The sequence below is a fragment of the Ornithorhynchus anatinus genome, chromosome 4, assembly GCF_004115215.2.
Source record: "Ornithorhynchus anatinus isolate Pmale09 chromosome 4, mOrnAna1.pri.v4, whole genome shotgun sequence".
NCBI classification, from domain to species: Eukaryota; Metazoa; Chordata; class Mammalia; order Monotremata; family Ornithorhynchidae; genus Ornithorhynchus; species Ornithorhynchus anatinus.
Window position 1 is genome coordinate 102,137,970 of NC_041731.1, and position 23,880 is coordinate 102,161,849.

Sequence of the window (23,880 nt, forward strand, 5' to 3'; positions counted from 1 at the left end):
GAACTCCAAATGAAAGAGATTATATTTAATCTCACAATCAAAGTAGAGACCCAATAAATGTCTCTAATGGAAGAGATTATATTTAATCCCAAAAGAAGCTCCGCTAATTCTCAAAGATTTTCTGTATACTTCTTCGTCTCAGAGCAGACTGAAGGAGTTTAGAAAGCAAAAGGGAAATGTCCATGGAAGATCAAGCTCTGTTATAAATATGTGTGAATCTGAAGGGAGGTTTCATTCTGGTTTCTATTGCTTTGTGAGTTGTAGGATGAGATATCAACCGTTACTTAATTTCACTCATCAATCATGTAGGCTAGACCAAAAATAAACCGTTCTGACTCGGAAAATCTGGTTGACATTGTTCCAAACTCACTGCAGCGGTTGCTGAGTTTCATTGTGTTTCTGGACCCCATGTCTAAAATTATCGGTGTACCCACTTGGGCCTGTGTAACTTGGGCCACTCAGTTATATGTGCTTTTATGTTGGGAAGCAATTTAGAAAAAGGAATCAAGCATGCCATCCCTGTCAGTTACTATTCAAAATTTACCTTTCCCAGAAGCTTAAATTTGTAAAGGATCGTCTCATGTCGACAATCTTTTCAGTTTTGTCTGGGAAGGACTAGGAGTCTAAAACAACCAAATCCACAGAGATACATGTGATTTATCAGAACATCCCAACAGGGTTTCTAAGAGTTCTAAACCCAGCCCCGACACTTGCCTGCCGAATGACTTTGGATGAGTCACGTAACTTCTCTGTGCCCCAGCTTTCTCATCTGTAAAATGGGGATGAGATACCAGTTCTCACTCCTTATTAGACTATGAATCCCATGTGGGAAAGGGACTGTGTCTTATCTTACTGAAGAGATTCATCTCTTGCAATGCTTGGTGCAGTGTGTGGCGCAGAATAAGTACTCAACGAAACTAGTTATTATTACTGTCAGTATTGTTATGGATATGGAAGGAAACCAGATATCCAGGCCAAATGAATACCTTTAAAACATAAAATATGAAAATTATTTTCTATTTGGTTGTTTCTACTATTTTCTTTGGGCAATTACTGCAGCCTAGGACTTTATGATGATGATAATGTTATTTGTTAAGCACTTACTATGTGTCCAACACTGTTCTAAGCACTGGGGTAGATACAAGGTATTCAGGTTGCCCCACGTGGGGCTCATAGTTTCTTAGGCTACACTAAGTCTACAATGTAACATTTAATGTCATCTCTTCTCCAGGGGATTTCTGGACTACGAGGAAAGAAAGGCCTTAAGGGGAGACAGGTAACTCTCCTGCTACATTTCTTGGCTTACTGGCAGTTTAAATAAGTCCAAATGCAAGTATTTTTATATTTTGAAAGCATTAAAAATGTGTTTAAATATGGAGTGCCTCCATGTCGGACAGTTTTTAGTACATTTACTGTCCTCCTTGGGTGTAAGCTCCCTCTAAACTGTAAGCTACTAGAGGACAGGGAGTAAGTCTACGAACACTGTTGCACTGTATTCAGTCAATTGTATTTCTTGAGTGCTTATTGTTCATTCATTTATTCAGTCGTATTATTTAGCGCTTACTATGTGCAGAGCACTGTACTAAACACTTGGAATGTACAATTCAGCAACAGAGATAATCCCTGCCCAACAACAGGCTCACAGTCTAAACGGGGGAGACAGACAACAAGACAAAACAAGTAGTCTGGTGTCAATATCATCAAGATAAATAGAATCATAGATATATACACATCAGTAACAAAATAAATAGAGTAATTAATAGTATATACAAATATGCACAAGTGCTGTGGGGAGAGGAAGGGGGAAGAGCAGAGGGAGGGAATAGGGGGAATGGGGAGGGGAGGAGGAGCAGAGGAAAAGGGAGGGCTCAGTCTGCTAAAGCGTCCTGGAGGAGGTGAGCTCTCAATAGGGCTTTGAAGAGGGGAAGAGAGTTAGTTTGACGGAGGTGAGGAGGGAGGGCGTTCCAGGCCAGAGGTAGGACGAGGGCCAGGGGTCGACGGCGGGACAGGCAAGAACGACGCACAGTGAGGAGGTTAGCGGTGGCAGAGGAGCGGAGTGTACGGAGTGGGCTGTAAAAGGAGAGAAGGGAGGTGAGGTAGGAGCGAGCTAGGTGATGAAGATCTTTGAAGCCAAGACTGAGGAGTTTTTGTTTCATGTGAAGGTTGATAGGCAACCACTGGAGGTTTTTGAGGATGGGAGTGACAGGTCCAGAGCATTTAGGTACAAAGATAATCAGGGCAGTGGAGTGAAGTATAGACTAGAGTGGGGAGAGACAGGAGGATGGGAGATCAGAGAGGAGGCTAAAACAATAATCCAGTCGGGATATTATGAGAGTTTGTAACAGTATGATAGCCGTTTGGATGGAGAGGAAAGGGCGGATCTTGGCAATATTGTGAAGGTGAGACCGGCAGGCGTTGGTGACAGATTGGATGTGTGGGGTGAATGAAAGAGCAGAGTCAAGGATGACAGCAAGGTTGCGGGCCCGTGAGATGGAAAGGATGATAGTGCCGTCCATAGTGACAAGGAAGTCAGGGAGAGGACAGGGTTTGGGAGGGAAGATAAGGAGCTCAGTCTTGGACATGTTGAGTTTTAGGTGGCGGGCAGACATCCAGGTGGAGACGTCCTGAAGGCAGGAGGTGCTACGAGCCTGGAGGGAGGGGGAGAGAACCGGGGAGGAGATGTAGCTTTGGGTGTCATCTGTGTAGAGATGATAGTTGAAGCCATGGGAGCGAATGAGTACTTGGGAGAGTACAATAGAACAATATAAGGGACGCATTTCCTGCCCACAGCGAACTTACAGTCTAGAGGGATTCTCCCCACAGCTCAACACAGTGCTCTGCATAGAGTAAGCTCTCAACAAATACCACTGATTGATCTCTAGGTTGCAGGTAGTTGTGGGCATGTTAGCAAAATCTGACATTTTTGCAGATCCTAAAGTGAAAAAAATCCATAGGGCATTGGTTCGGTTGGTTGATTTAACAATTGAGGAAGTCCTGGTTCTCACTGCCCAGGACTGAAAAGTCCTAGAAAAAGACAAAAATATATATTTTTAAATGAATAGTAATACAACACAGATTTAGATTCGAGGGATTTATGAGGGGCCAGAGTCAGACACTGGCCTGCAGACAACTCAGCTGCAGCTTCTTATATTTTCCGATACAAAAAATAGAGGGGAATAAATTTTGCCAAGCTAAACTATTTGCTGCTTAATGCTAGAGTATTTCCTCCATGGAGGTAGATTATAAATCAGTTTAATGCTCTTCAACGTGATTTACAGTCTGTCCTAACGTACCTGAAATCAAGATTCTCTGAAAGTGAAAGAAAATGTGTGTTTTTTCTGCAACTAACATATTTCCTAAGCATTTTACTGCTTTTGGTCAAACTACTTTCATACTTCAAAATAACAGTGATCTGAATCTAGTCAAACAGCTTGATTATTCCCAATGACTGACACTTCTAATAGGTATGCACTGTTCTTTTCATGAAATTACAGCCCAGACAGAGATAAAGTATGAAGTGATAAAATTTAGCTGTGGCTTAACAAAGTTACTTTTCAGTTAGGTAAATCTTCCAGATTGAGGAATGTTATAGCGACTTTGATCACATTTGAGTTCTCTTTAAAGTTAAATCATTTATTTTAGTCTCTGCCTCCCATACTAGATGATAAGACTCTCGAGGGCAAGGAGACTCTACTAACTCTACTGTACTCCCCAAGCGCTTAGTACAATGCTCTGCGCACAAAAAATGTTCAGTGAATACTGTTGCTTGCTTCATCTAGCCCCACTGAGCTGGATGTCCTCCTGAAATTTTCCATTTAGAATCAATGATGGTTTTCAACTGCTCATTCTTTGAATCTCATCAGTTATTCTATACAGAAAATTTTGTTTTAATTCAGTCGTGGGCAACGCTTAATCTAAAAATCATCCTTTACGCTCTATTTTTTATGGTATTTGTTAAGTGCTTCCATGAGCCAGGCACTGTACTAAGCACCGGGGTAGATACCAGACAATCAGGTTGGACACAGTCCTTTTCCTCCATGGTGCTCACACTCTTAATCCCCATTTTTCAGATGAGGTAATTGAGGCACAGAGAAGTTAACTGACTTGCTCAGGGTCATACACCAGACAAGTGGTGGTACTGGGATTAGAGCCCTGGTCCTTCTGATTCCCAGGCCTGAATTCTAGCCACTAGGCCATACTGATTCTATCTGATAGAAACAAGAAATGGTCCAGGGGGTCAGAAGGTGGGGCAGAGAGGAAGTGGGAGAACTTACTTTCTGGACAGTGGAAATTGTCCCATAGTGCTGAGCACCAACTCATCGAAAAAACTCTAGGCATCTGGTACTGAAAATAAAATTAGTGAAGCAGTTTTTAAGGTAAAATGTGAAGGAAAGACCTTAAATATAGAAAAGCCCAAGACCTGGCTTAGTACAAGTCCTAGAAGGGAGGTGGATCGAGGTCAAGGAGATGTCTGGCAGGAGTCCAACTGGGTACTTGAGGAAAACACCAGGAGTAGATTAGGCTGCGCCATTGAACATTGGAACTGCCAGATGTGGAAATGGACTATAAAGCGAAGCCAAAATATACAAAAGGTTCTGCTTTGTCGACCATGAAGGATATAAGTAAAAATGTGTCTTAGTAAGGAACACGGGGAAGCCGAGGCTGTATAATCTATTTCATTTAAACTGTGTTTCAATCAATCAACCAAGTGATGGCATTTATCGAGCACTTACTGTGTGTAGAACAATGTACAAGCACTTGGGAGAGTACAGTATAACAAAGCTGATAGGCATGTTCCCTGCCCACAACAAGCTTTTCCTCAGGACTCGCTAATTTTCTGTCTTTAGTGATTATTTTTTTTTCAATGTTTACTTACACTTGGTCTGTATTTTATATAAACCTTGCTGTTGGTCCAGTTGGAAAGAACCCTGCTCTTGGAAAGGGAGCCTGGAGTTCTAGTTTGGGATCTGCCTGTAGCTGGCCAACGTGAGCAAAGACCGCAAATGCATTTTTCAAAGTGCTGCTCTCCAGTGCCTCCCTGCTCTCCTGTTGTCTTCTGTTCCCCCAGAAACGTGACTGTCAGGGTTGAGAGGGCATGAGTGAGTGAGTCAGTTAGTCAGTTTTATTCACTGAGTGCTTACTGTGTGCAGAGCACTGTACTAAGCACCTGGGAGAGTAATAATAATGTTGGTATTTGTTAAGTGCTTACTATGTGCAGAGCACCATTCTCAGCGCTGGGGTAGACAGAGGGGAATCAGGTTGTCCCACGTGGGGCTCACAGTCTTAATCCCCATTTTCCAGATGAGGGAACTGAGGCCCAGAGAAGTTAAGTGACTTGCCCACAGTCACACAGCTGACAACTGGCAGAGCTGGGATTCGAACTCATGACCTCTGACTCCAAAGCCCCTGCTCTTTCCGCTGAGCCACGCTGCTGTACAATACAAAAATAACTAGACACATTCCCTGCCCATAACAAGCAGAGCTGGGCAAGCCACTAACACTACAATTAATTCCTCCTCTCACGTTCTTGGTCCTGAAGTCTCAGGACTGAGGTTTATCTGTCCTTCTTCTTCTTCTTATTATTATTCGTATTATTATGGCCCTTGTTAAGTGCTTACTTTGTGCCAAGCACTATTCTACGCACCGTTTTAAGCACTGGGATAGATACAAGCTAATCAGGTTGGACACAGTCCCTGGCCCACTGGGGCTCACACTCTTAATCCCCGTTTTCCAGATGAGATAACTGAGGCTCAGAGAAATGAAGTAAGTGACTTGCCCAAGGTCACATAGCAGGCGTAAGGTGGATCTGAGATTAGAACCCAGGTCCTTCTGACTCCCAAGCCCGTGCTCTATCTCTGACTCCCAAGCCCGTGCTCTATCCACTAAGCCACACTGCTTCCCTTGATGGTAGAGTCCATCCATCCTTACGTGGAACACATATAATGAACTCCGTTTGGTACTTGAAGAGCAATTCACTATTCGAAGGCTATTTTTTTCTAAAAATCACACGTCGCCCAGTTTTCATTCAAGCTAGCTAAAGCAATGTGCAGGGTCTTGGATCTAAAAGCAATGTCTATTCCAGTTCTTATCCAGACGATACTAAGAAGTTGTGTATGAAAGGTGGTTTTATAAATGGAGAGCTAACCCTCTTTCATCTGCCCCGGTGATGTTTCAATAACATGGTCAAAATAGTAGTGGAAACATGTTTTACTCACGGTGTTTTGTCTTGTTCGGTAATCTGAAGATAATGTGAAAACCATGTGTGCAGTCAAACATACTGAAAGCAGTGTCTCCTACGTATTTGTGTGGTTCAGGCATCTCGCCTTCATTGTCCTTGGAAGCCAAACTGCTTTGTCAGGAAGTTAAAGAAAGCAGTGATGTTTAATCCAATTTTTTATGGTTATGTCAGAGCCCCTTCTCTGGAAATGTAATGGGAAAATAAGAGGATGGCATTGTAGTACATATGAAAATTTAGGGGTGGTTTTTGGCATGCAAAAGTTGCTTTTCCAGAATTTCCTGGGATGGAATTTTAAATGAAGCTCTATCCTCCACCCTTCTAATCTCCTGCAAGAGCAGTACCTGGAAAATTGCTTGAAGAAATTTAAGTGTGAACTAGGTTCGTGAATTTGTCATTTAAAAAAAAAATGATGTGAAACAAGCACAGTAGGAAGCAGTGTTTCTTTGCTAACTCATGAATTTCTTGCGTTTCTTTTGTATTAAAAGAACGAAAAGAACCTTAAATGTCAAGTAGCAGTGATGAAATTGGGGTGGAAAGGGGGGGGTGAAGAAGGGTTGGGAGGGAGACAAAGCCGAGAGACCCAGCTTGCCAGTCAATCTATCAATCAGTGGTATTTACTGAGTGCTTACTTTGTGCAGAAGACTATAGAAAGTGCTTGAGAGGGTACAGTACAGTTGATAGAACGATCCTTGCCTTCAAGGAGGTTGCAGCCTAATGGGGGAGGCAGATATTAAAAAAAGAAATTGCAAGTAAGGGAAGGAAGCGAGAAGAAGGATCTATATATAAGTGCTGTTGGAGGGTGGGGATGGAAGCAAGCATCTAAATGCTGAGGGGTGGCACTAAATCACAGGAAAGGTAATAGGGAAGGGGAATGAAAGATAAATCCAAGATGGTTTCCAGGAGGAAATATGTTTGACCTGTTACTTTAAAAAAAAAAAAAAAGACGCCCTCCCCACTGATATTCATAGGATTAAATCTATTATTTCATAAGAAAATTCTCACTACAGTTTTTGAGAATCAAATTCTTACCAATTACCTCTCTTAAGCCTGACATACAATTTTCCTCCTTTCCATCCTAGGGATTCCCAGGTGATTTTGGGGACAGAGGTCTCCCTGGGCCAGACGGCAGCCCGGTAAGTACCTGCCAATCAAGTGATGATATTTACTGGCTGATTACTGTGTGCAAGAATATTGTACTGAGCGTTTGGGAGCGTACAGTAGAATTAGTAGACCCCATCCCTGCACTGAGGGATCTAAAGATCTATAGGGAGAGGGCAAGCAACCGAGTTTGAAGATATGAACATGCGTGCTACAAAGCGGTGAGGAGCTGTTGACTACCCAGATGCTTAAGTGCTGAAGTGACAATCTGGAGATAAATAGGATCAAGATGAGAGGTTAATCGGGGAAGACTTCTTGGAGAAGGTGCAATTTCAGAAAGGGTTTGGAAATGGGGCTAGTTGGGATCTGCTGGATGTGAAAGTGGATGAAGTTCCAAGCAGGAAGGAGGAGGTAAGCAAGGGGGTGACCGCAAAAGAGACGAAGATGAGGTGCCGTGGGTAGTTTGGCTATAGAAAGGTGAAATGTGAACTGGACTGAAGTGGAAAGAGAGCAAGATTAAATAGGGGAAGAAGACCTGATTAAATGTCCGAAGGCCAATGGTCAGGAGTTTTGCCTGATGCAAAAAAGGGATGAGAAAGTATTGGAGGATTTTTGAGGAATGGAGAGATGGAGAAACAATGTTTTAGAGAAATGAGGCAGGCCGCAGAGTGAAGTATGGCCTGGAGGGGGGAGAGTCTGGAGGCAGGGAGGTCTGGGAGAAGGCTGATGTTGTGATGCCAGTGTGCTCTTTGGTAGCCTTGCAGTGCAGCATCAGTTAAATAAACCTGATCACAGTCAGTTACGACTACGGCCTGTTGAATGAAGCGGTTCATTCATTCAGTCGTATTCATTGAGCTCTTACATGCTCTCCGCTACATGGAGAAATCTAAAATTTTCTTGAAGCTGTGACTATGAATCTAGGGTTTTTGAAATGACATTTTTCTAGTTAGTTGAATTATACAGGAATAGCTGTATGACTATTTTGACCTCTCATTGGTTGCTGACCAGTTTTAGACCTGTCATTCGCCTACGTAATTGAGAAGAAATTTATCAGCTGGGCTATAGCGCCCTCTTCAGTAAATCAGCGTCACCAAGTAGTTTCTGCCAAACATTAATTAGATTGCTGAAATATCAAACGACAGTCTAATAGGTCTCATGCTGAACTCAGTTGAATTCTACTTTAAAATCAAACTTTCGGGAAATAATCATTTGGTACAGGATCAAAATACTCTGTAAATCATTTGACTGCCTCCCAGGCCTGTCAAGAAATTGCCCAATACCACTGCCAAGGACCACCTTTTTCAGAAGAGTTGAGATAAAAGTGAAAGGTCCTTCCAGTCTAAACTAAAATCATTAGCCATGAAGACTTAGGCAAGTCACGAATACATTTAAATAGAAGTAAATTAGAAGTCGGTTTCTCTTCAGTGCTCTGGGAAAATGGGAAGTGTGTTTCCCTATTAATGACCAAGTCCATTGGAGAATCGATCAATCAGTGGTATTTATTGAGTACTTGCTGTATGTGGAGCACCGTCCTAAGCACTTGGGAGAGTACCATACATTAGAGTTGGTAGACCCAATCCCTACCCACAATAAGCCTATTTTACCAAAGTTTTATTTAATGAAAGGCAGAGTAGAACCTTCCCCTCAAAATGTAGATGATAACAAAATGGGGGAACTGGGTTCTAAAGTAATTGTTTTAAAATGTAAAGGATCGATATTGAGGAGCTACACTACCCAATGCTTGCTATTCTTTGAGTGCCCCTCTCTCTTTTCCCGCACAACAATGGGAGTCCAATTCGTTTGAATCTGGAAACCGCCATTTGTTGCAAGAAAAACTGGGAGGCTACATCACCACTATGATTTGCTTCCATCAGATATCTCCAGTACTAAAAAAATTCCTTACTGCAAAAGAAGTGTGGGTTGCATCTTGCGCTCTGCTTGCTCAGGGTACAAGGAAGATCTTTAGATCCCTGCAATGAGACATGCAAATTAAGAAACACATACGGTCAATGATGGAATGCCAGCGAGGAGAGATTCAAAGCTTTGCTTATCGCATCCAAACGAGGATGTCGACTCATCGTCGAAGAAGCTACATGGCTTCAGTCATACTGCCATAGAGGAACTGAATTCTGCAGACGGCTGCACCTGAGGATCTAATCCTGCAGCTGTGGCCTCAACGCTTTACTAACCTTCTGTAGGCCCCTTCCCCTTAATAATAATAATAATAATAATGTTGGTATTTGTTAAGCGCTTACTATGTGCCGAACACTGTTCTAAGCGCTGGGGTAGATACAGGGTCATCAGGTTGTCCCACGTGAGGCTCACAGTCTTCACCCACATTTACAGATGAGGTAACTGAGGCACCAAGAAGTGAAGTGACTTGCCCAAAGTCACACAGCTGACAGGTGGCGGAGCCGGGATTAGAACCCACGACTTCTGACTCCTAAGCCCGTGTTCTTTCCACTGAGCCACGCTGCTTCTGCTGCTTCACGCTGCTTCCCCTTTTGAGGAAGAGGTCCGCGAAATATTTGGGCCCACCAAAATAAAGCAGTGTGCCAAAGGGGTCAACTCTTGAGGAAGTTCGCATCATAGTTAAAGCCATGAAAAATTTAAAATCATCCAAATTTGTGAGCATTTTTACAAACATCTACATCCGGGAGGAGATTTTTCTGTCTCGACATCCTAACAGACCTTTGCAGGGTCTTTGCCTGAAGATGGATACGGAAGGTCAAGAAGCAACTCCATTGCCTCCATACCGTTTTCATAGAGTTTAGGTAGATTTTGTCATTCTAAAACAAATTGGCATTTATTAAGTGCTTACTGAGTATTAAGCACTGGAGTAGATACAAGATAATTGGGTTGGACACAGTTCTTGTCCAACATAGGGCTCACAATCCTAATCCCCATTTTACGTGTGAGGGAACTGAGGCACAGAGCAGTTAGGTGACTTCCCCGAGGTCACACAGCAGGCAAGTGGTAGAGCCAAGATTAGAGCCAAAGTCCTTCAGAGTCCTAGGCCTGTGCTGTGTTCACTAGGCCACGCTGCTTCTCCATTAGCTTGCTGAATTTTGGCAACAGTAAAGCAACACTGGCTCCCCTGAGGCACACCGCTAAATGCTATTGCTGCAACATAACGGTATCACTGTCAAATCAGAGTTGAAGGAGACCGTTTTGATTTCTTTTGCCCCTCCCATCAGAATAAAGTGTAGCTGTTCCTTCTCGGCCTTAGAAAAGGCTCTTGAGATCTGGATTTACAGTAAGTATCCAACCCACTGGAAAATTCTCCTCACTTAACATAAGACGAGATAGAACATTTATTTGTGGTATAGAAAATTAGAACTGATCTTTGAGCAGAAAAGGTAAATTTCATCATTTACACATTTTATAGTGATCTTGTTCAACAACAAAATGCTTTGGGAGAAGGTTCTTGTGAAGTGTGGACAGTAGTATGGGAAGCAGTGATTTCAGAAGCTACATTTAATTACCATCAATAGTCATAGTTTCTCCATTTTTTTGAGAAAATCAGAGCATTCCTTATGAAACAGAGCTACAAATTTCAGTTCCCTATATTACTGCTGGTGACAAGAAATTTCAACTGGGAAAAAACTGGTCTGGGGACTCCTCACTGAGGTGTTAAGCCCCTTTTTTCAGGTTTGCCCAGTGGATCAGCCAATCAATCAGTGGTATTTATTAAGCGCTTAGTACAGCGCTCAGTGAATACAGTGATGGACTCATTGATTCCCTTATCATGTAGCTAGGTTGTTGTGAAAGTGAGATTGACAGGATTTGGTGACAGATTGGATATGTGGGGTGAATGAGAGAGCGGAGTCAACGGTGACACCAAGGTTCCTGGCTTGTGAGACGGGAAGGATGGTTGTGCCGTCTAAAGCGAAGGGAAAATTCAGGAGAGGACAAGGTGTGGGAGGGAAGATAAGGAGCTCCGTCTTGGACATGTTGAATTTGAGGTGGCGGGAGGACATCGAAGTACAGATGTTCTGAAGGCAGGAGGAGATGCGAGCCTGGAGAAAGGGTTCTCTCATCTCCTTTCATCATGCGTGTATCATCATAACTAGCAATCAATCTGATGACTTTCACACTTGGGAAGTGCTATTTTCTGAAGAGAGACCAGTGAATAAATCAAGCCACATACAAACTGTGTCTGCATGAGACAAATGCTCCCTGTTAAATCATTTTTCAGAAGAAAATTCTATTTTCACTGAAGTTTGCAGCAAGACTAAGAATCCAGTTAATATTATTGTGTGGCTTAGTGGAAATAGCATGGGCTTGGGGGTCAGAGGTCATGGGTCCTAACCTGGTCTTGCCACTTGTCAGCTGTGTGACCTTGGGCAAGTCATTCAATTTCTCTGTGCCTCAGTTACCTCATCTGTAAAATGGGGATGAAGACTGTGAGCCCCAAGTGGAACAACCTGATTACCTTGTATGTACCTCAGTGTTTAGAACAGTGCTTGGCACACAGTAAGCGCTGAACAAATACCAACATCATCATTATTATTATTATTATTATTAGTTATGAGCCACGTAGACAAAGGACACTAGGGAAATACCTGAACTAGTAGTACTAATAATAATAATGGCATTTTTCTTTGAGTTTTACAAACTAATCTAAAGTTATGATTAGATATAGAATATTGGTTTTTTAATCAATCAATAATATTTATTGAGCACTTACTTTGTTCAGAGCAGTGTAACGAGAGGATTATAGTAACTATTATTAATATAGTATTATTAAATACTATTATAAAGTATATTTTTGCAGTAGTATTATAATAATAATACTAATAATAGTAGTATTTCTAAATAGAAGTGGCATTTATTTAATCTATTTAATTTAATTTGGAGTCTCTCCCTCCAAACTGTGAAATCACTGTGGGCTGGAATGTATCTATTTGTTGTTATATTGTACCCTCCCAAGTGCTTAGTGCAGTGATTTGCACCCAGTAAGCCCTTAGTAAATACAATTGAATGAATGAATGAAAGAGAGTTTACCAAATCCACACAAGCTGGTGGCAAGAGGAAGAAGGACGTAGTTGTAGGTGTCAGTCAAACCAGGTCCAGGTCGAGAATATAGCACTTCAAGCCAGCAAATCTCGAGAACCTCTGCAGCCCTGTCTGGTCTGTAGGAGTCCAGATGAAAGTTTTCTAGCATAGCTGGTTGCATTTTTGTAAAACAAAACATTAGTTACCACCCCACTTCTGTCAGGAGGATAATGAAGCTGGAAATTTCCGTGGAAAACTCCGTTAAATTTAATTCGATGATTTTTACATAGTATCGATTTACCTCTATGAAGATACAGAAATTTGAATAACAAGCAATTGGATTTTAGAGCAAATTAAACCAAAGTGATCCTTGGAAAGCCAAATAACCCAACTTAGATGTGTATATTTTGGACACGTAATCAGGAGGACTAATTCTCTGGAGAAGACACTAATTCTAGGAAAAGTCCAGGGAAAACAAGGAAGAAGCAGACCAGCAGCTAGATAGAGACCATAACAACGATAGCGGAAGAACTGTTAGGAAAGGTTGTGGATTATGACAGAGGACAGGACCTTCTGGAGAAAGTATATCCATGGAATCACTATGAATCGCAAATGACTCCAGGGCACTTGATAATAATAATAGTTACAGAAATTACTGGTCAGTAATCCCAGGAGATCAGCCCAACTTCAGACTAGACAGTATTATCTATGATCTCCCAATCCCACAACACTTATGTATATATCTGTAATTTTATATATATTAATTTCTGTCTCCCACTCTAGACTGTAAGCTCATTGTGGGCAGGGAACGTGTCTGTTTTATTGTAGTGTTGTACTCTCCCAAGGGCTTAGTATAGTGCGCTGCACACAGTAAACTCTCAATAAATGTGATTGACTGACTGTTTTCTTACACATTTAAAAAAAATAAATAAATGAGGAGACATTTTGTGTTTTCGAAAGAAGCCAGACAGAAACATTAAAATTTGACAGTGTCAGAGTGGGCAGGTCTTTTCTATTATCATTTGAAGTAAATGATAATAATGAATTTACCCACAATGAGGGTAAATTAATTTTTTTAAATTTCTTTTTAAAGGGAATTGTTGGTGGCGTTGGTCCTCCTGGGTTTCCTGGACTAAGAGTAAGTATATTTTTTCATAATTCATGGTCTCATCCAAGATTTTACATTTATGTTAGTTGTGGGATTTCTTAAGTGCTTACAATATGTGCCAAGCACTTTACTAAGCCCTGCCCCACGTGAAACTCACAGTCTAAGGGGGAAGCGAGAACGGTTTTTTAATCACCATTGTACAGACAAGCCACGGACAAGTTAAGAAGTGACTGCCCAAGGTCACACAACAGGTAAGAGGGATGGGATTAGAACCCAGGTCTCCCGACTCCCAGGCCTATGCCTTTTCCACAGTACCATGTTAACTTTCCAGCTCAGTACTTTCAAAAACGAAAAACTGAATGAAACATTAGATGATCAGAACTGAGGGTGGGATCAAAAGGATTCAAATGGACCCATTATCAGACTATCTTCCAATATTTCAGAAATCATTTAGAACAAGCTGGAAGTAGGCTTTTTTGGGAATCACTGGGGGGAAGTGAACCATCCTGAAGAAACTGAAAGAGTGGTATTGAAATAGGCCAAGTTAGAATTTGCCAACGTCACTAAAATGAACGGCATATTTGCGTTGATGTAATGATTCATGAAAAAACCTGTCACCTAGGTTTAAAAAAACACTATCAAGTCAAAATTTTTAATATTCCCATTCCAAAATGAATTTTCTTAAACAAAAAACCTTCAGTTAGTCTAAAGGAAATGTGTCTGTTATACAAATAAGCCCAGTGTGTTTTTAAATAGGAACCATTTCCAGGTTGAGGTTGACTGTTCAAACATCCTCTGTGAACTATTCTCATAAATCCTTTACTTCCTGTTATCCCTCTCCTGTATAATCTAAAGCAGTGATGAAGAACAGCATTATTTTCTCCATTTCTCACAACTGGATTGATGCCAACTTTTTTTTTCCTCAACCCTAGCCTTTGCCATTCACACATTTTCTAAAATCACCATAGAATGGCCTGTTTTTTATTCAGAAAGTTATTAATGCAATGCCAAGCGAGTGTTTCCAGAATTTGAAAAGTTGAGCTTTTTGACATGAATCTGGAACTAGATTCATCATAAATTCTTTGTGGGGGAGGAGGAAGGGGCAGAACCATAACCAGCAGGAATTTCCACCTTATTGTAACAGTGGGCTTAAAATCCTCCCCTACTGCTGCCATTTTCCCAGCCCTACAGGCCTCTCAGGCTCCCAAGGTTACAGGGAGCCCTCAAGTCTGCTTTTTGAATTGTAGCTTTGAATTGCTTGCCATTAAAGGATAGCAGTATTCATTCATTCATTCAATCATATTTACTGAACACTTACTGTCTGCAGATCACTGTACTAAGTGCTCAGAAAGTACAATACAGCAATAGAGACAACCCCTCCCCGCAAAAAGCATTGGAAAGAGCACGGGCCTGACAGTCAGAGGATCTGGGTTGTGATCCCAGCTCCTCCACTTGTCTGCTGTGTGACCTTGGACAAGTCACTTCAATTCTCTGGGCCTCAGCTTTGTCATCTGTAAAATGGAGCTTCAGTCCTCCTCCCTTTTATTTAGACTGTACGTCGGACAGGGACTGTGTCCAACCTGATTATCTCCTCTAGAGTGTAAGCTCGTTGTGGGCAAGAAACATGTCTATCAACTCTGTTGTACTCTATCAAGTGCTTAGTACAGTGCTCTGGACCCAGTAGGTGCTCAATAAATACCATGGATTTATGGACTGATGATGGTTTTGCTGTTTGCCCACGCCAAGAACCATGACGCAGGGACCACGGAATTTACCACAGTGAAGAGACGCCTGTGAACTGTAAAGCTGAGATCTCTGAGATCTTAATTCTGATCATTTCAATAGTAGTAGCCTTCACATCCAACAAATCTCAATAGCCCGAATCTATGCTTATTTTTTTTTTTTTTTAGTTTCATCTCTATTTCCTTTCCCATTCCCTCTTTCCTGAGCAACAGTGTCTCGTGATCAAAAACACGATCTTTCGCCATAACAAAATACCGTGGATACATTCATATTTTAAACTGTGATGCTTAATGGTTACATTATATAAATGCATAGTTGTCCTCTATATTAAAAGACACCACTGATTTTGAAGTCCACCTATGAGTGACTTTGTGATGAAAAAGCCTAATGCAGCAACCACAGTTTCAGCCATGTTGTACACTTACAACAAGGCCGTCCCTTGTCGTGTGGTTTTGTTTAATGCTGGCAGCGCCTGGCTCTGTTTTTTGTAATAAATCATTGGTATTTATTGAGCACTTACTGGGTACAGAGGACTGTACTAAGTGCTTGGGATAGTACAACACAACTGAGTTTGTTAGATATGTTCCCTGCCCAAGAGTCTCTTATTCAATCGTATTTATTGAGCACTTACTGTGTGCAGAGCACTGTACTAAGTGTTTGGAATGTACAGTTCGGCAACAGATAGAGACAATCCCTGCCCAATAATGGGCTCACAGTCTACGAGGGGGAGATAGACAACAAAACAATCTAGAGAGTGAGACAAGTATTAAAATGAATTACGGATATGTGTATAAGTGTTGTAGGGCTGAGGGTGAGGTGAATATCAAGTGCTTGAAGAGCCCAGATCCAAGTGTATAGAAAGCGCTTAGTACAGTGCTCTGCACACAATAAGCGCTATGATTGAGTGAACAAAGCAGAAAGAGAGAGTAGGGGAAATGAGAGCTTAGGGAAGGACTCTTGGAGGAGATGTGATTTCAGTAAGGCTTTGAAAGTGGGGAAGTGGTGATCTGTGAGATACGAAGAGGGAGGAAGGGAATTCCAGGCCAGAGGGAAGATGTGGGCAAGCTGCCGGCGGCAAGATACGTGAAACTGAGGTACAGGGAATAGGTTGGTGTAGGGGAAGCAACGTGTGCAGTTTGGGTCGTAATAGGAAATCAGTGAGGTAAGATAGCAGAGAGGGAACGAATTGACTGTTTAAAGCTGAGTTTCTCTTTGATGCGAGGTGGATAGGCAACCACTGGGAGTCCTTGAGGAGTGAAAAGATGTGGACTGACCTGCTTTTTTTGAAAAAATGATCCAGGCAGCAGAGTGAAGTAGGGAATGGAGATGGGAGAGACAGGAAGCAGGGAGGTCGGCAGGGAGATTGATAAGGCAAGATAAGTGCTTGGATTGGCCATTTGGATGGAGAGGAAAAAGTGGATTTCCTTATCTCTGTTTCCTTACAAAGCCTTTAAATAATAATTATTTTAAATAATAATTATAATAATAATTGGGGTATTTATTAAGAGCCATTTCTTCCTACATAGCAGTACACCATACATGTTTTGGCTTGGACATTGACCACCTGGTTTTAGATGGGATGCAGCATTGTCTGAAGTTTTGTTTTACCATGTCCTTAACGTGTTTCTTCTCTCCTTAACGTGTTTCTTCTCCTCTCCTTGCTACCAGTTTTCCCATTTTCACTCGCCATTCAGTGGGTTGCCGGGGTATCGTGCTTCCGTTCGTTCTCTTTAATTCTCCCACTCAGAGTAGCTGTGTTGAGTTCAGGGCTTGGAACCCGACTTTGTTCCTGAACATCTCTGTTTTGTTGTTTTTGTTGTTCTGTTTATGGTATTGATTAAGTGCTAACTATGTGCTGGGCACTGTTCTAGGTGCTGGGGTAGGTACAAGTTAATCAGGTTCGACACGGTCCCTGTCCCACATGGGGCTCACAGTCGTAATCCCCATTTTGCAGATGAGAGAACTGAGGCACAAAGAAATGAAGTGACTTGCCCAAGGTCATACACAGCAGACAAGTGGTGGAACCCGGATTTAGAACCCAGGCCCTTCTGACTCCCAAGCCCATGCTCTATCCACTAGGCCACACTTTCTCCCAAAGCATGTGAGGGTCTTCTTGATTTGGTTTTCTACTTCACTGTCTACCACTGAATCACTGGCCACTGTGCTGGGTGGGTAACAGAATTCTGCAACGGCATTACATCTATGTTTCCAATTTAAATTTTTGGTTGTGTGTATGGTTTTCTAAGTGCAGACTGATCCATCATTTTGATTTTCTTCCAACTTATAGACAGCATGAAATGGCTGGCTGTTTCCGTGAAGCAGTTTACAATCATTGGCATGTCTTCTTGGGCGAGATTACAACTTTGTGTGGCAGAGGAACCTCAAATAGAAGCAGTGTGGCCTACTGGATAGATCACGGGCCTGGGAGTCAGAAGAAGCTGGGTTCTAATCCCAGCTCCACCACTTGTCTGCTCTGTGTGACCTTGGGCAAGTCATTTGACTCCTATTGTCAATGCCCTTCCATTAAGCATTACCAAAGATTGAGAATATCAGATCCTTTAGAGAAGCAGCATGGCTTAGTGGAAAGAGCTCAGGCTTGGGAGTTAGAAGATGTGGGTTCTAATCCCGGCTCTACCACTGTCTATGTGGCCTTGGGCAAGCCACTTAACTTCTCTGAGCCTCAGTTACTTCATCTGTAAATCGGGATTAAGACTGTGAGCCCCAAGTGGGACAACTTGATTACCTTGTATCTACCCCAGTGCTTAGAACAGTGCTTGGCACATAGTAAGTGCTTAAGAAATACCGTAATTATTGTCATTTATTTACTGTAACTAAGTCATGTCTGTGTGAGCGGTTGTGAAGTCCATAAGAAAGATTTAAGAGTGGGGAGAGGAAAAAAAGGGAAAAGACAGTAAAGAATGAACTGAGAAGCAGTAGAGAAGCTGCATGGCCTAGTGCACGGAGCACAGGCCTGGGAGTCAGAAGGACCTGGATTCTAATCCTAGCTCCACCACTTGTCCGCTGTGTGACCTTGGCCAAGTCATTTAACTTTTCTGTGTCTCAGTTACATTATCTGTGGAATGGGGATTAAGATTGGGCCTCAGTGATTCCCATGTGAGACAGGGACGGTGTCCAACCTGATTAGATTGTATCTGCCCCAGTACTTTAAAACAGTGCTTGACACATAGTAAGTGCTTAACAAATACCATCATTACTATTATTATCTTTGAAGTCTCCCCCGCAAATTTCAGGGAAGAGCAGTCCTAGTGAAACCATCCAGTTCGCTTGCAGCTACATATCCCAGAAACATCTTTCTCACTGAAGTGGTGCCCCTTATTTCCACCTCCTTTTGCTGTGTGTTTAGTAATAATAATAATAATGGTACTTGTTAAGTGCTTTCTATGTGCCAAGTACTGTTTTAAAGCACTGGGGAAGATACGAGTTAATCAGGTTAGACACAGTCATTGTCCCACAAGGAGATCACAGTTTCAATCCCCATTTTCCAGATGAGGTAACTGAGGCCTAGAGAAGTTAAGTGACTTAGCCAAAGTCACACAGCAGACAGGTGGTGGAGCCAGGATTAGAACCCAGGTACCTTCTGACTCCCAGGCCCCTGCTCTCTCCGCTAAACCAGGCTGCTTCCCCTACAGCCCAGCTAGTTTCCAGCTACAGTCCAGACCCTACCCATTTCGAACCAGCTACTTCTATTCCTATCAACTTCTCCATCTTCTTGCAAACAGCCTGGTTCCAATGAACAAATCAAACTGTACACGGGGAGGCCCCAAACACCATACCTTGAGCTAAATATTCCTGATTTATGCATAGTGCCAAGTAAAACCCAAATGAAAAATCTTGTTTTGACTCTGAAGGCAGTAAAATGGGGGAGAGAAAACATTTTTTTTTTTCTAAAATGGCCTTAACATTTTCCTTCTAGCCTTATATGAGTGGCATTCCAATTTGTTTCCAAACAGGAGGCTTGCAGTTGTTTTTCTTCAGTTCCCTTCAATTTAAATATACGAGTTTCTAAGCATTCTGGACTGTGAATGAACTAGCTACTGTAATTTCATGAACACAAGGATTCTATTGAGAAAATTTGGAGTCACCAGCAGCGATAAATTAATATAATGTATCTATTGTTAGTTCAGTTAGGTATTGTTAAAGCAAACTGGAAACTATTACCTTCTTCCTTCCTGGTGTCACAGATAGTTCAGGATTAGACATGTTGGGAACACTCTGTCTTGGTTTTATTTCACAGCCTTTAAAACTCAACTAGAGACATAGTTATGTTGGCCTCTCTCAATACATATGTCAGGTTTTCCATACTTCAACACTGTCTCGTGTAATTAAAGACGAGGAGAATTACTCTATTGTATACAGAGTTAAAATAGTTCTCTGTTTCTGGAGGCGAGGCTGGTTTGCTTGCAACTTTTTTTCTTTTTCAGCTTTAAGATTAACACTTTTCTTCCATATATAGTGCTGGGGATTACTGTTATTCATTCACAAAAAAGGGACAGAAAATATTCAGCTCTCCTGCGGATATTATTATGCTTGGCACCTTAATCCCATCACCCTTGCAGTACAGACCCAGTCAGCGAAGATTAAGGAGCTGGAGGATTAATGTGGTAGAATCTATTTCTATTAAGCTTCTACGTCTAAATTCTGCTTAAATCAGAAGAGCTGAAGGGATCCTGAAGGACTTACTTCTGCCTTTGCTTTTGGAATTAGGGATCTTTTCTTCCCAGAACAGGACTTGCAGTCCTTTCTCTTATCACCATACCCACAATTTGGAGATAATAATAGTAATAGTTGTGGAATTTGTGAAGAGCTTACTGCGCGCCAAGGACAGCTCTAAGAGCTGGATAAGCTCAGATAATAAGGACCCACGTGAGTTGCTCAGTCTAGTTAGGAGGGAGAACAGTTTTTGAATCCCCATTTCACAGATGAAAAAACTGAGGCTCAGAGAAGTTTATCCAAGGCCAACCAGTCCAAAAATGGTGGAGCTGGGATTAAAAACCAGGACCTTTGATCCTCGGCCTCTAGTGGAAAGAGCACAGGCTTAGGAGTCAGAGGTCACAGGTTCTAATCCCGGCTCCACCACCTGTCAGCTGCGTGACTGTCATTTAACTTATCGGTGGCTCAGTTACCGCATCTGGAAAATGGGGATGAAGACTGTGAGCCTCACATGGGACAACCTGATTACCTTGTATCTACCCCAGCGCTTAGAACAGTGCTTGGCACATAGTAAGCGCTTCACAAATACCAACATTATTATTATTATTAGAGCACACTGCTTCCTCACAGCACAGTGGAAATATTAAAAAAAGCAACAAAACCAAGTCTGTCCTGGACATCGGATCCACTAGTTGGAGCAAGTAGGTTCAGTGTAGATGGAAATGTTTGGGCACACGTGCGAGACTCAGACAAGACGTGATAATGTTGTGCCTCCTGGCCTCGGTCTGATTATTCTTTACCATCTTGACTTCACCGTGTAAGGAACATGACTACCAAGTCGGTTGTATTGCATTCTTCCAAGTGCTCAGTAAATACCGCTGATGGATTGATTACACGACACCACTGATGGATCTGAATTGTTTGCAATTTTACATCTAAAAAGTGAAATTCCAGTGAATGCTAAGGGTATAAAACATTTTACTAAAAATGGACATAAAAATAGCATCAAAATGTGTATCTCAAAGTGTCAAGCCATTTACTTCCAAACCATTCATTCCCCTTGACTTAATGTTCTGATAGTACAATTTTCTCCTAGCATGAGGTTCTTCAAGAACTCAACTGCCATGTTATGGAAGAATCATGATAATAATGTTAATAATCATAGTAAGAGAAATGATGGTATTTATAGCACTACATTAATTCACTCAATCATTTATTCAGCACTTACTTTCTTGAACTTTATTTATTCAGAGCACTGTACTAAGAGCTTGGAAAGTACAATGTGGCAACAGATAGAGACAATCCCTACCCAACAACGGACTCACAGTCTAGAAGGGGGAGACAGACAACGAAACAAAACAAGAAGACAGGCATCAATAGCGTCAAAATAAATAGAATTATAGATATATGCACATCACTAATAAAATAAATAGAATAATAAATATGTACAAATATACACAAGTGCTGTGGGGCAGGGAAGGGGGTAGAGCAGAGGGAGGGAGTAGGGGTGATGGGGACGGGAAGAGGAAGAGAGGAAAAGGGAGGTCTCAGTCTGGGAAGGCCTTCTGGAGGAGGTGAGCTCTCAGTAGGGCTTTGAAGGGGGGAAGAGAGCTGGTTTGGCAGAGGTGAGGAGGGAAGGCATTCCAGGCCAGAGGGAGGACGTGGGCCAGGGGTCGATGGCGGGGCAGGCAAGAACGAGGCACTGTGAGGAGGTTAGTGGCAGAGGAGCAGAGTGTGCCAGCTGGGCTGTAGAAGGAGAGAAGGGAGGTGAGGTAGGAGGGGGCAAGGGGATGGACAGCTTTGAAGCCAATAGTGGGGAGTTTTGTTTCATGCCAAGGTTGATAGGCAATCATGTGCTAAGCACTGGGGTAGGTACAGGATAATCAGATCAGACATAGACCCAACCTGGATGGAGGTCAGAATCTAACTGGGAGAAAGAAGAAGTGGTTAGCCCCCATTTTACAGATGAGGAAACTGAGGCCCAGAGAAGTTCAGTGACTTATCTCAGGTACCCAGCTTTGGAGTCAACACTAAAACCCTTGTCTCTTGATTCCCTGTCCCACGCTCTTTCCGCCCCGCTGCCTCTGTATTCGAGCTCAAAGTGACAAAGAAACAAATCGTTGTGTTCTATGTAATCAGCGATTCAATCAATCAGTGGTATTTATTGAGGTCTTACTGTATTAAATGCTTGGGAGAGGGCAATACAACTGAGTTGGTAGGCAGATAGAGAAACTTTACACAGCGGTTCTAATGGCACTTGAAGCTCTTATTTCCTCAGAGTAATGCCGAATAGACAGAAGAAAAGGTACCCTACCAGATACACACACTCCGAGACAGTCTGTGTTTAAAAAATGTATTTCATTTGAGCTCTGAGGCCCATCTTGCATCTGGCCCAAAACGATTCCATCCTCTCAGCTTAAATTAGTTGAAAAACAGTGTGTGTGTGGTGGTGGGGAGGATCAGTATTGCTAAAGATCCAAAATGAGGATTTAAAATGAAACTGTACCACATTCAGAGTCTCGAGTGACAATAAGTAACGTCATTTCTCTGCACAGAGAAAGAGCTGTTTCCTGAAGGCCCTGCAGTTTATCGACGGCCATGTGTGGACCTAGTCACTTTCAGGAACTCTTTACTGGCAATGAATGGTTTTCCACGTGACCTCTGTTTAGTTCCTACTGCAAGCCGGATGATGCCGGCAAAGCCGACCTCCTACCCTGCTAGTAGTGAGGGCAGTGGAGAGGAGGAGAAAAGAGAGAAAGAAAGTACGCAGGCTAAAGTGGGACACTGCGAAGGGAGGTGGGGTACCTGTGGAGCCTAGAGGTATCCCATCCCGACTGGATTACTGTATCAGCCTCCTTTCTGACCTCCCAACCTCCTGTCTCTCCCCACTTCAGTCCATACTTGACTCTGCTGCCTGGATTATCTCTCTACAGAAACATTCTGGGCATGTCACCTCCCCCTCCTCAAAAATCTCCAGTGGTTGCCTCTCCACCGCCGTATCAAACAAAAACTCCTCACCGTTGGCTTCAAAGCTCTCCATCATCTTGACCCTTCTGACCTCACCTCCGGTATCTCCGCCTCAGCCCAGCCCACACACTCCTCTCCTCTGCCACTAACCTACTCACTGTGCCTCGTTCTCACCTGTCCGGCCGTGTACCCTCGGCCCACATCCTACCTCTAGCCTGGAACGCCCTCCCTCCTCAGATCTGCTAAACAATCACTCTTCTCCCCCTTCAAAGCCCTACTGAAGGCACACCTCCTCCAAGAGGCCTTCCCAGACTAAGCCCCAATTTTCCCCAGCTCCCCGTCCCTTCCGCATCACCCCGACTCGCTCCCTTTGCTCTTCCCCACATCTCCCCATTCCATGGCACTTATGTATATATGTATATATCTATAATTGTATTTATTTATATGAATGCCTGTTTACTTGTTCTGATGTCTGTCTGCCCTCTTCTAGACTGTAAGCCCCATGTGGACAAGGATTGTTACTCTTTATTGCTGAATTGTACTTTCCAAGAGCTTAAATCAGTGCTTTGAACCCAGTAAGGGCTCAATAAATACGATTGAATGAATGAATCTTTTCTCCTGTCACCCAGGGTATTCTTGGCCCCGTAGGACCGAGCGGACCTCCTGGGATTCCTGGGTCGATGGTAAGGTTCTGTTAAAATGCTTGTTACTGCTGTCTGTCTAAGCATCAGTGCCTGCTGTGATATCACCGTTAATCGTCAAACGTTTCTCAATCTAGGGTGTTCCAGGAAATATTGGGCCACCAGGAAACAAAGGTGATAAGGTGATCTGAATATTTCCATTATCATAGAGTTAATTCATTCCTGCTCAAATCTTACTGCTTTTTTTTTTTTTGCTTTTACATCGCAGATGCTTGTTTCATTTTTTTTAAGCAAATAGACTGCTAGATGGCATTGTGGCCGTATGGCCCAAATGCAATGTTTTTCACTTCTATTTAAAATAACATTTGTCTTATAAAGTTGTCACCTTTAAAGATGCACCATTTCCAATTGAAGTC

The 23,880-nt window shown here is 42.5% G+C and overlaps 1 protein-coding gene across 2 annotated transcripts in view; it reads left to right on the plus strand.

Moving 5' to 3' along the window:
• Positions 1 to 23,880, plus strand: part of COL24A1 (collagen type XXIV alpha 1 chain) — a 481,357-nt gene that overhangs the window by 143,921 nt on the left and 313,556 nt on the right. For both annotated transcript variants that reach the window (XM_029063711.2, XM_029063709.2), the window contains exons 12-16: positions 1,232 to 1,276; positions 7,318 to 7,371; positions 13,428 to 13,472; positions 23,453 to 23,506; positions 23,602 to 23,646. In XM_029063711.2, coding sequence (XP_028919544.1) covers positions 1,232 to 1,276; positions 7,318 to 7,371; positions 13,428 to 13,472; positions 23,453 to 23,506; positions 23,602 to 23,646 — 243 coding nt within the window. The remainder of the gene's footprint in view (positions 1 to 1,231; positions 1,277 to 7,317; positions 7,372 to 13,427; positions 13,473 to 23,452; positions 23,507 to 23,601; positions 23,647 to 23,880) is intronic.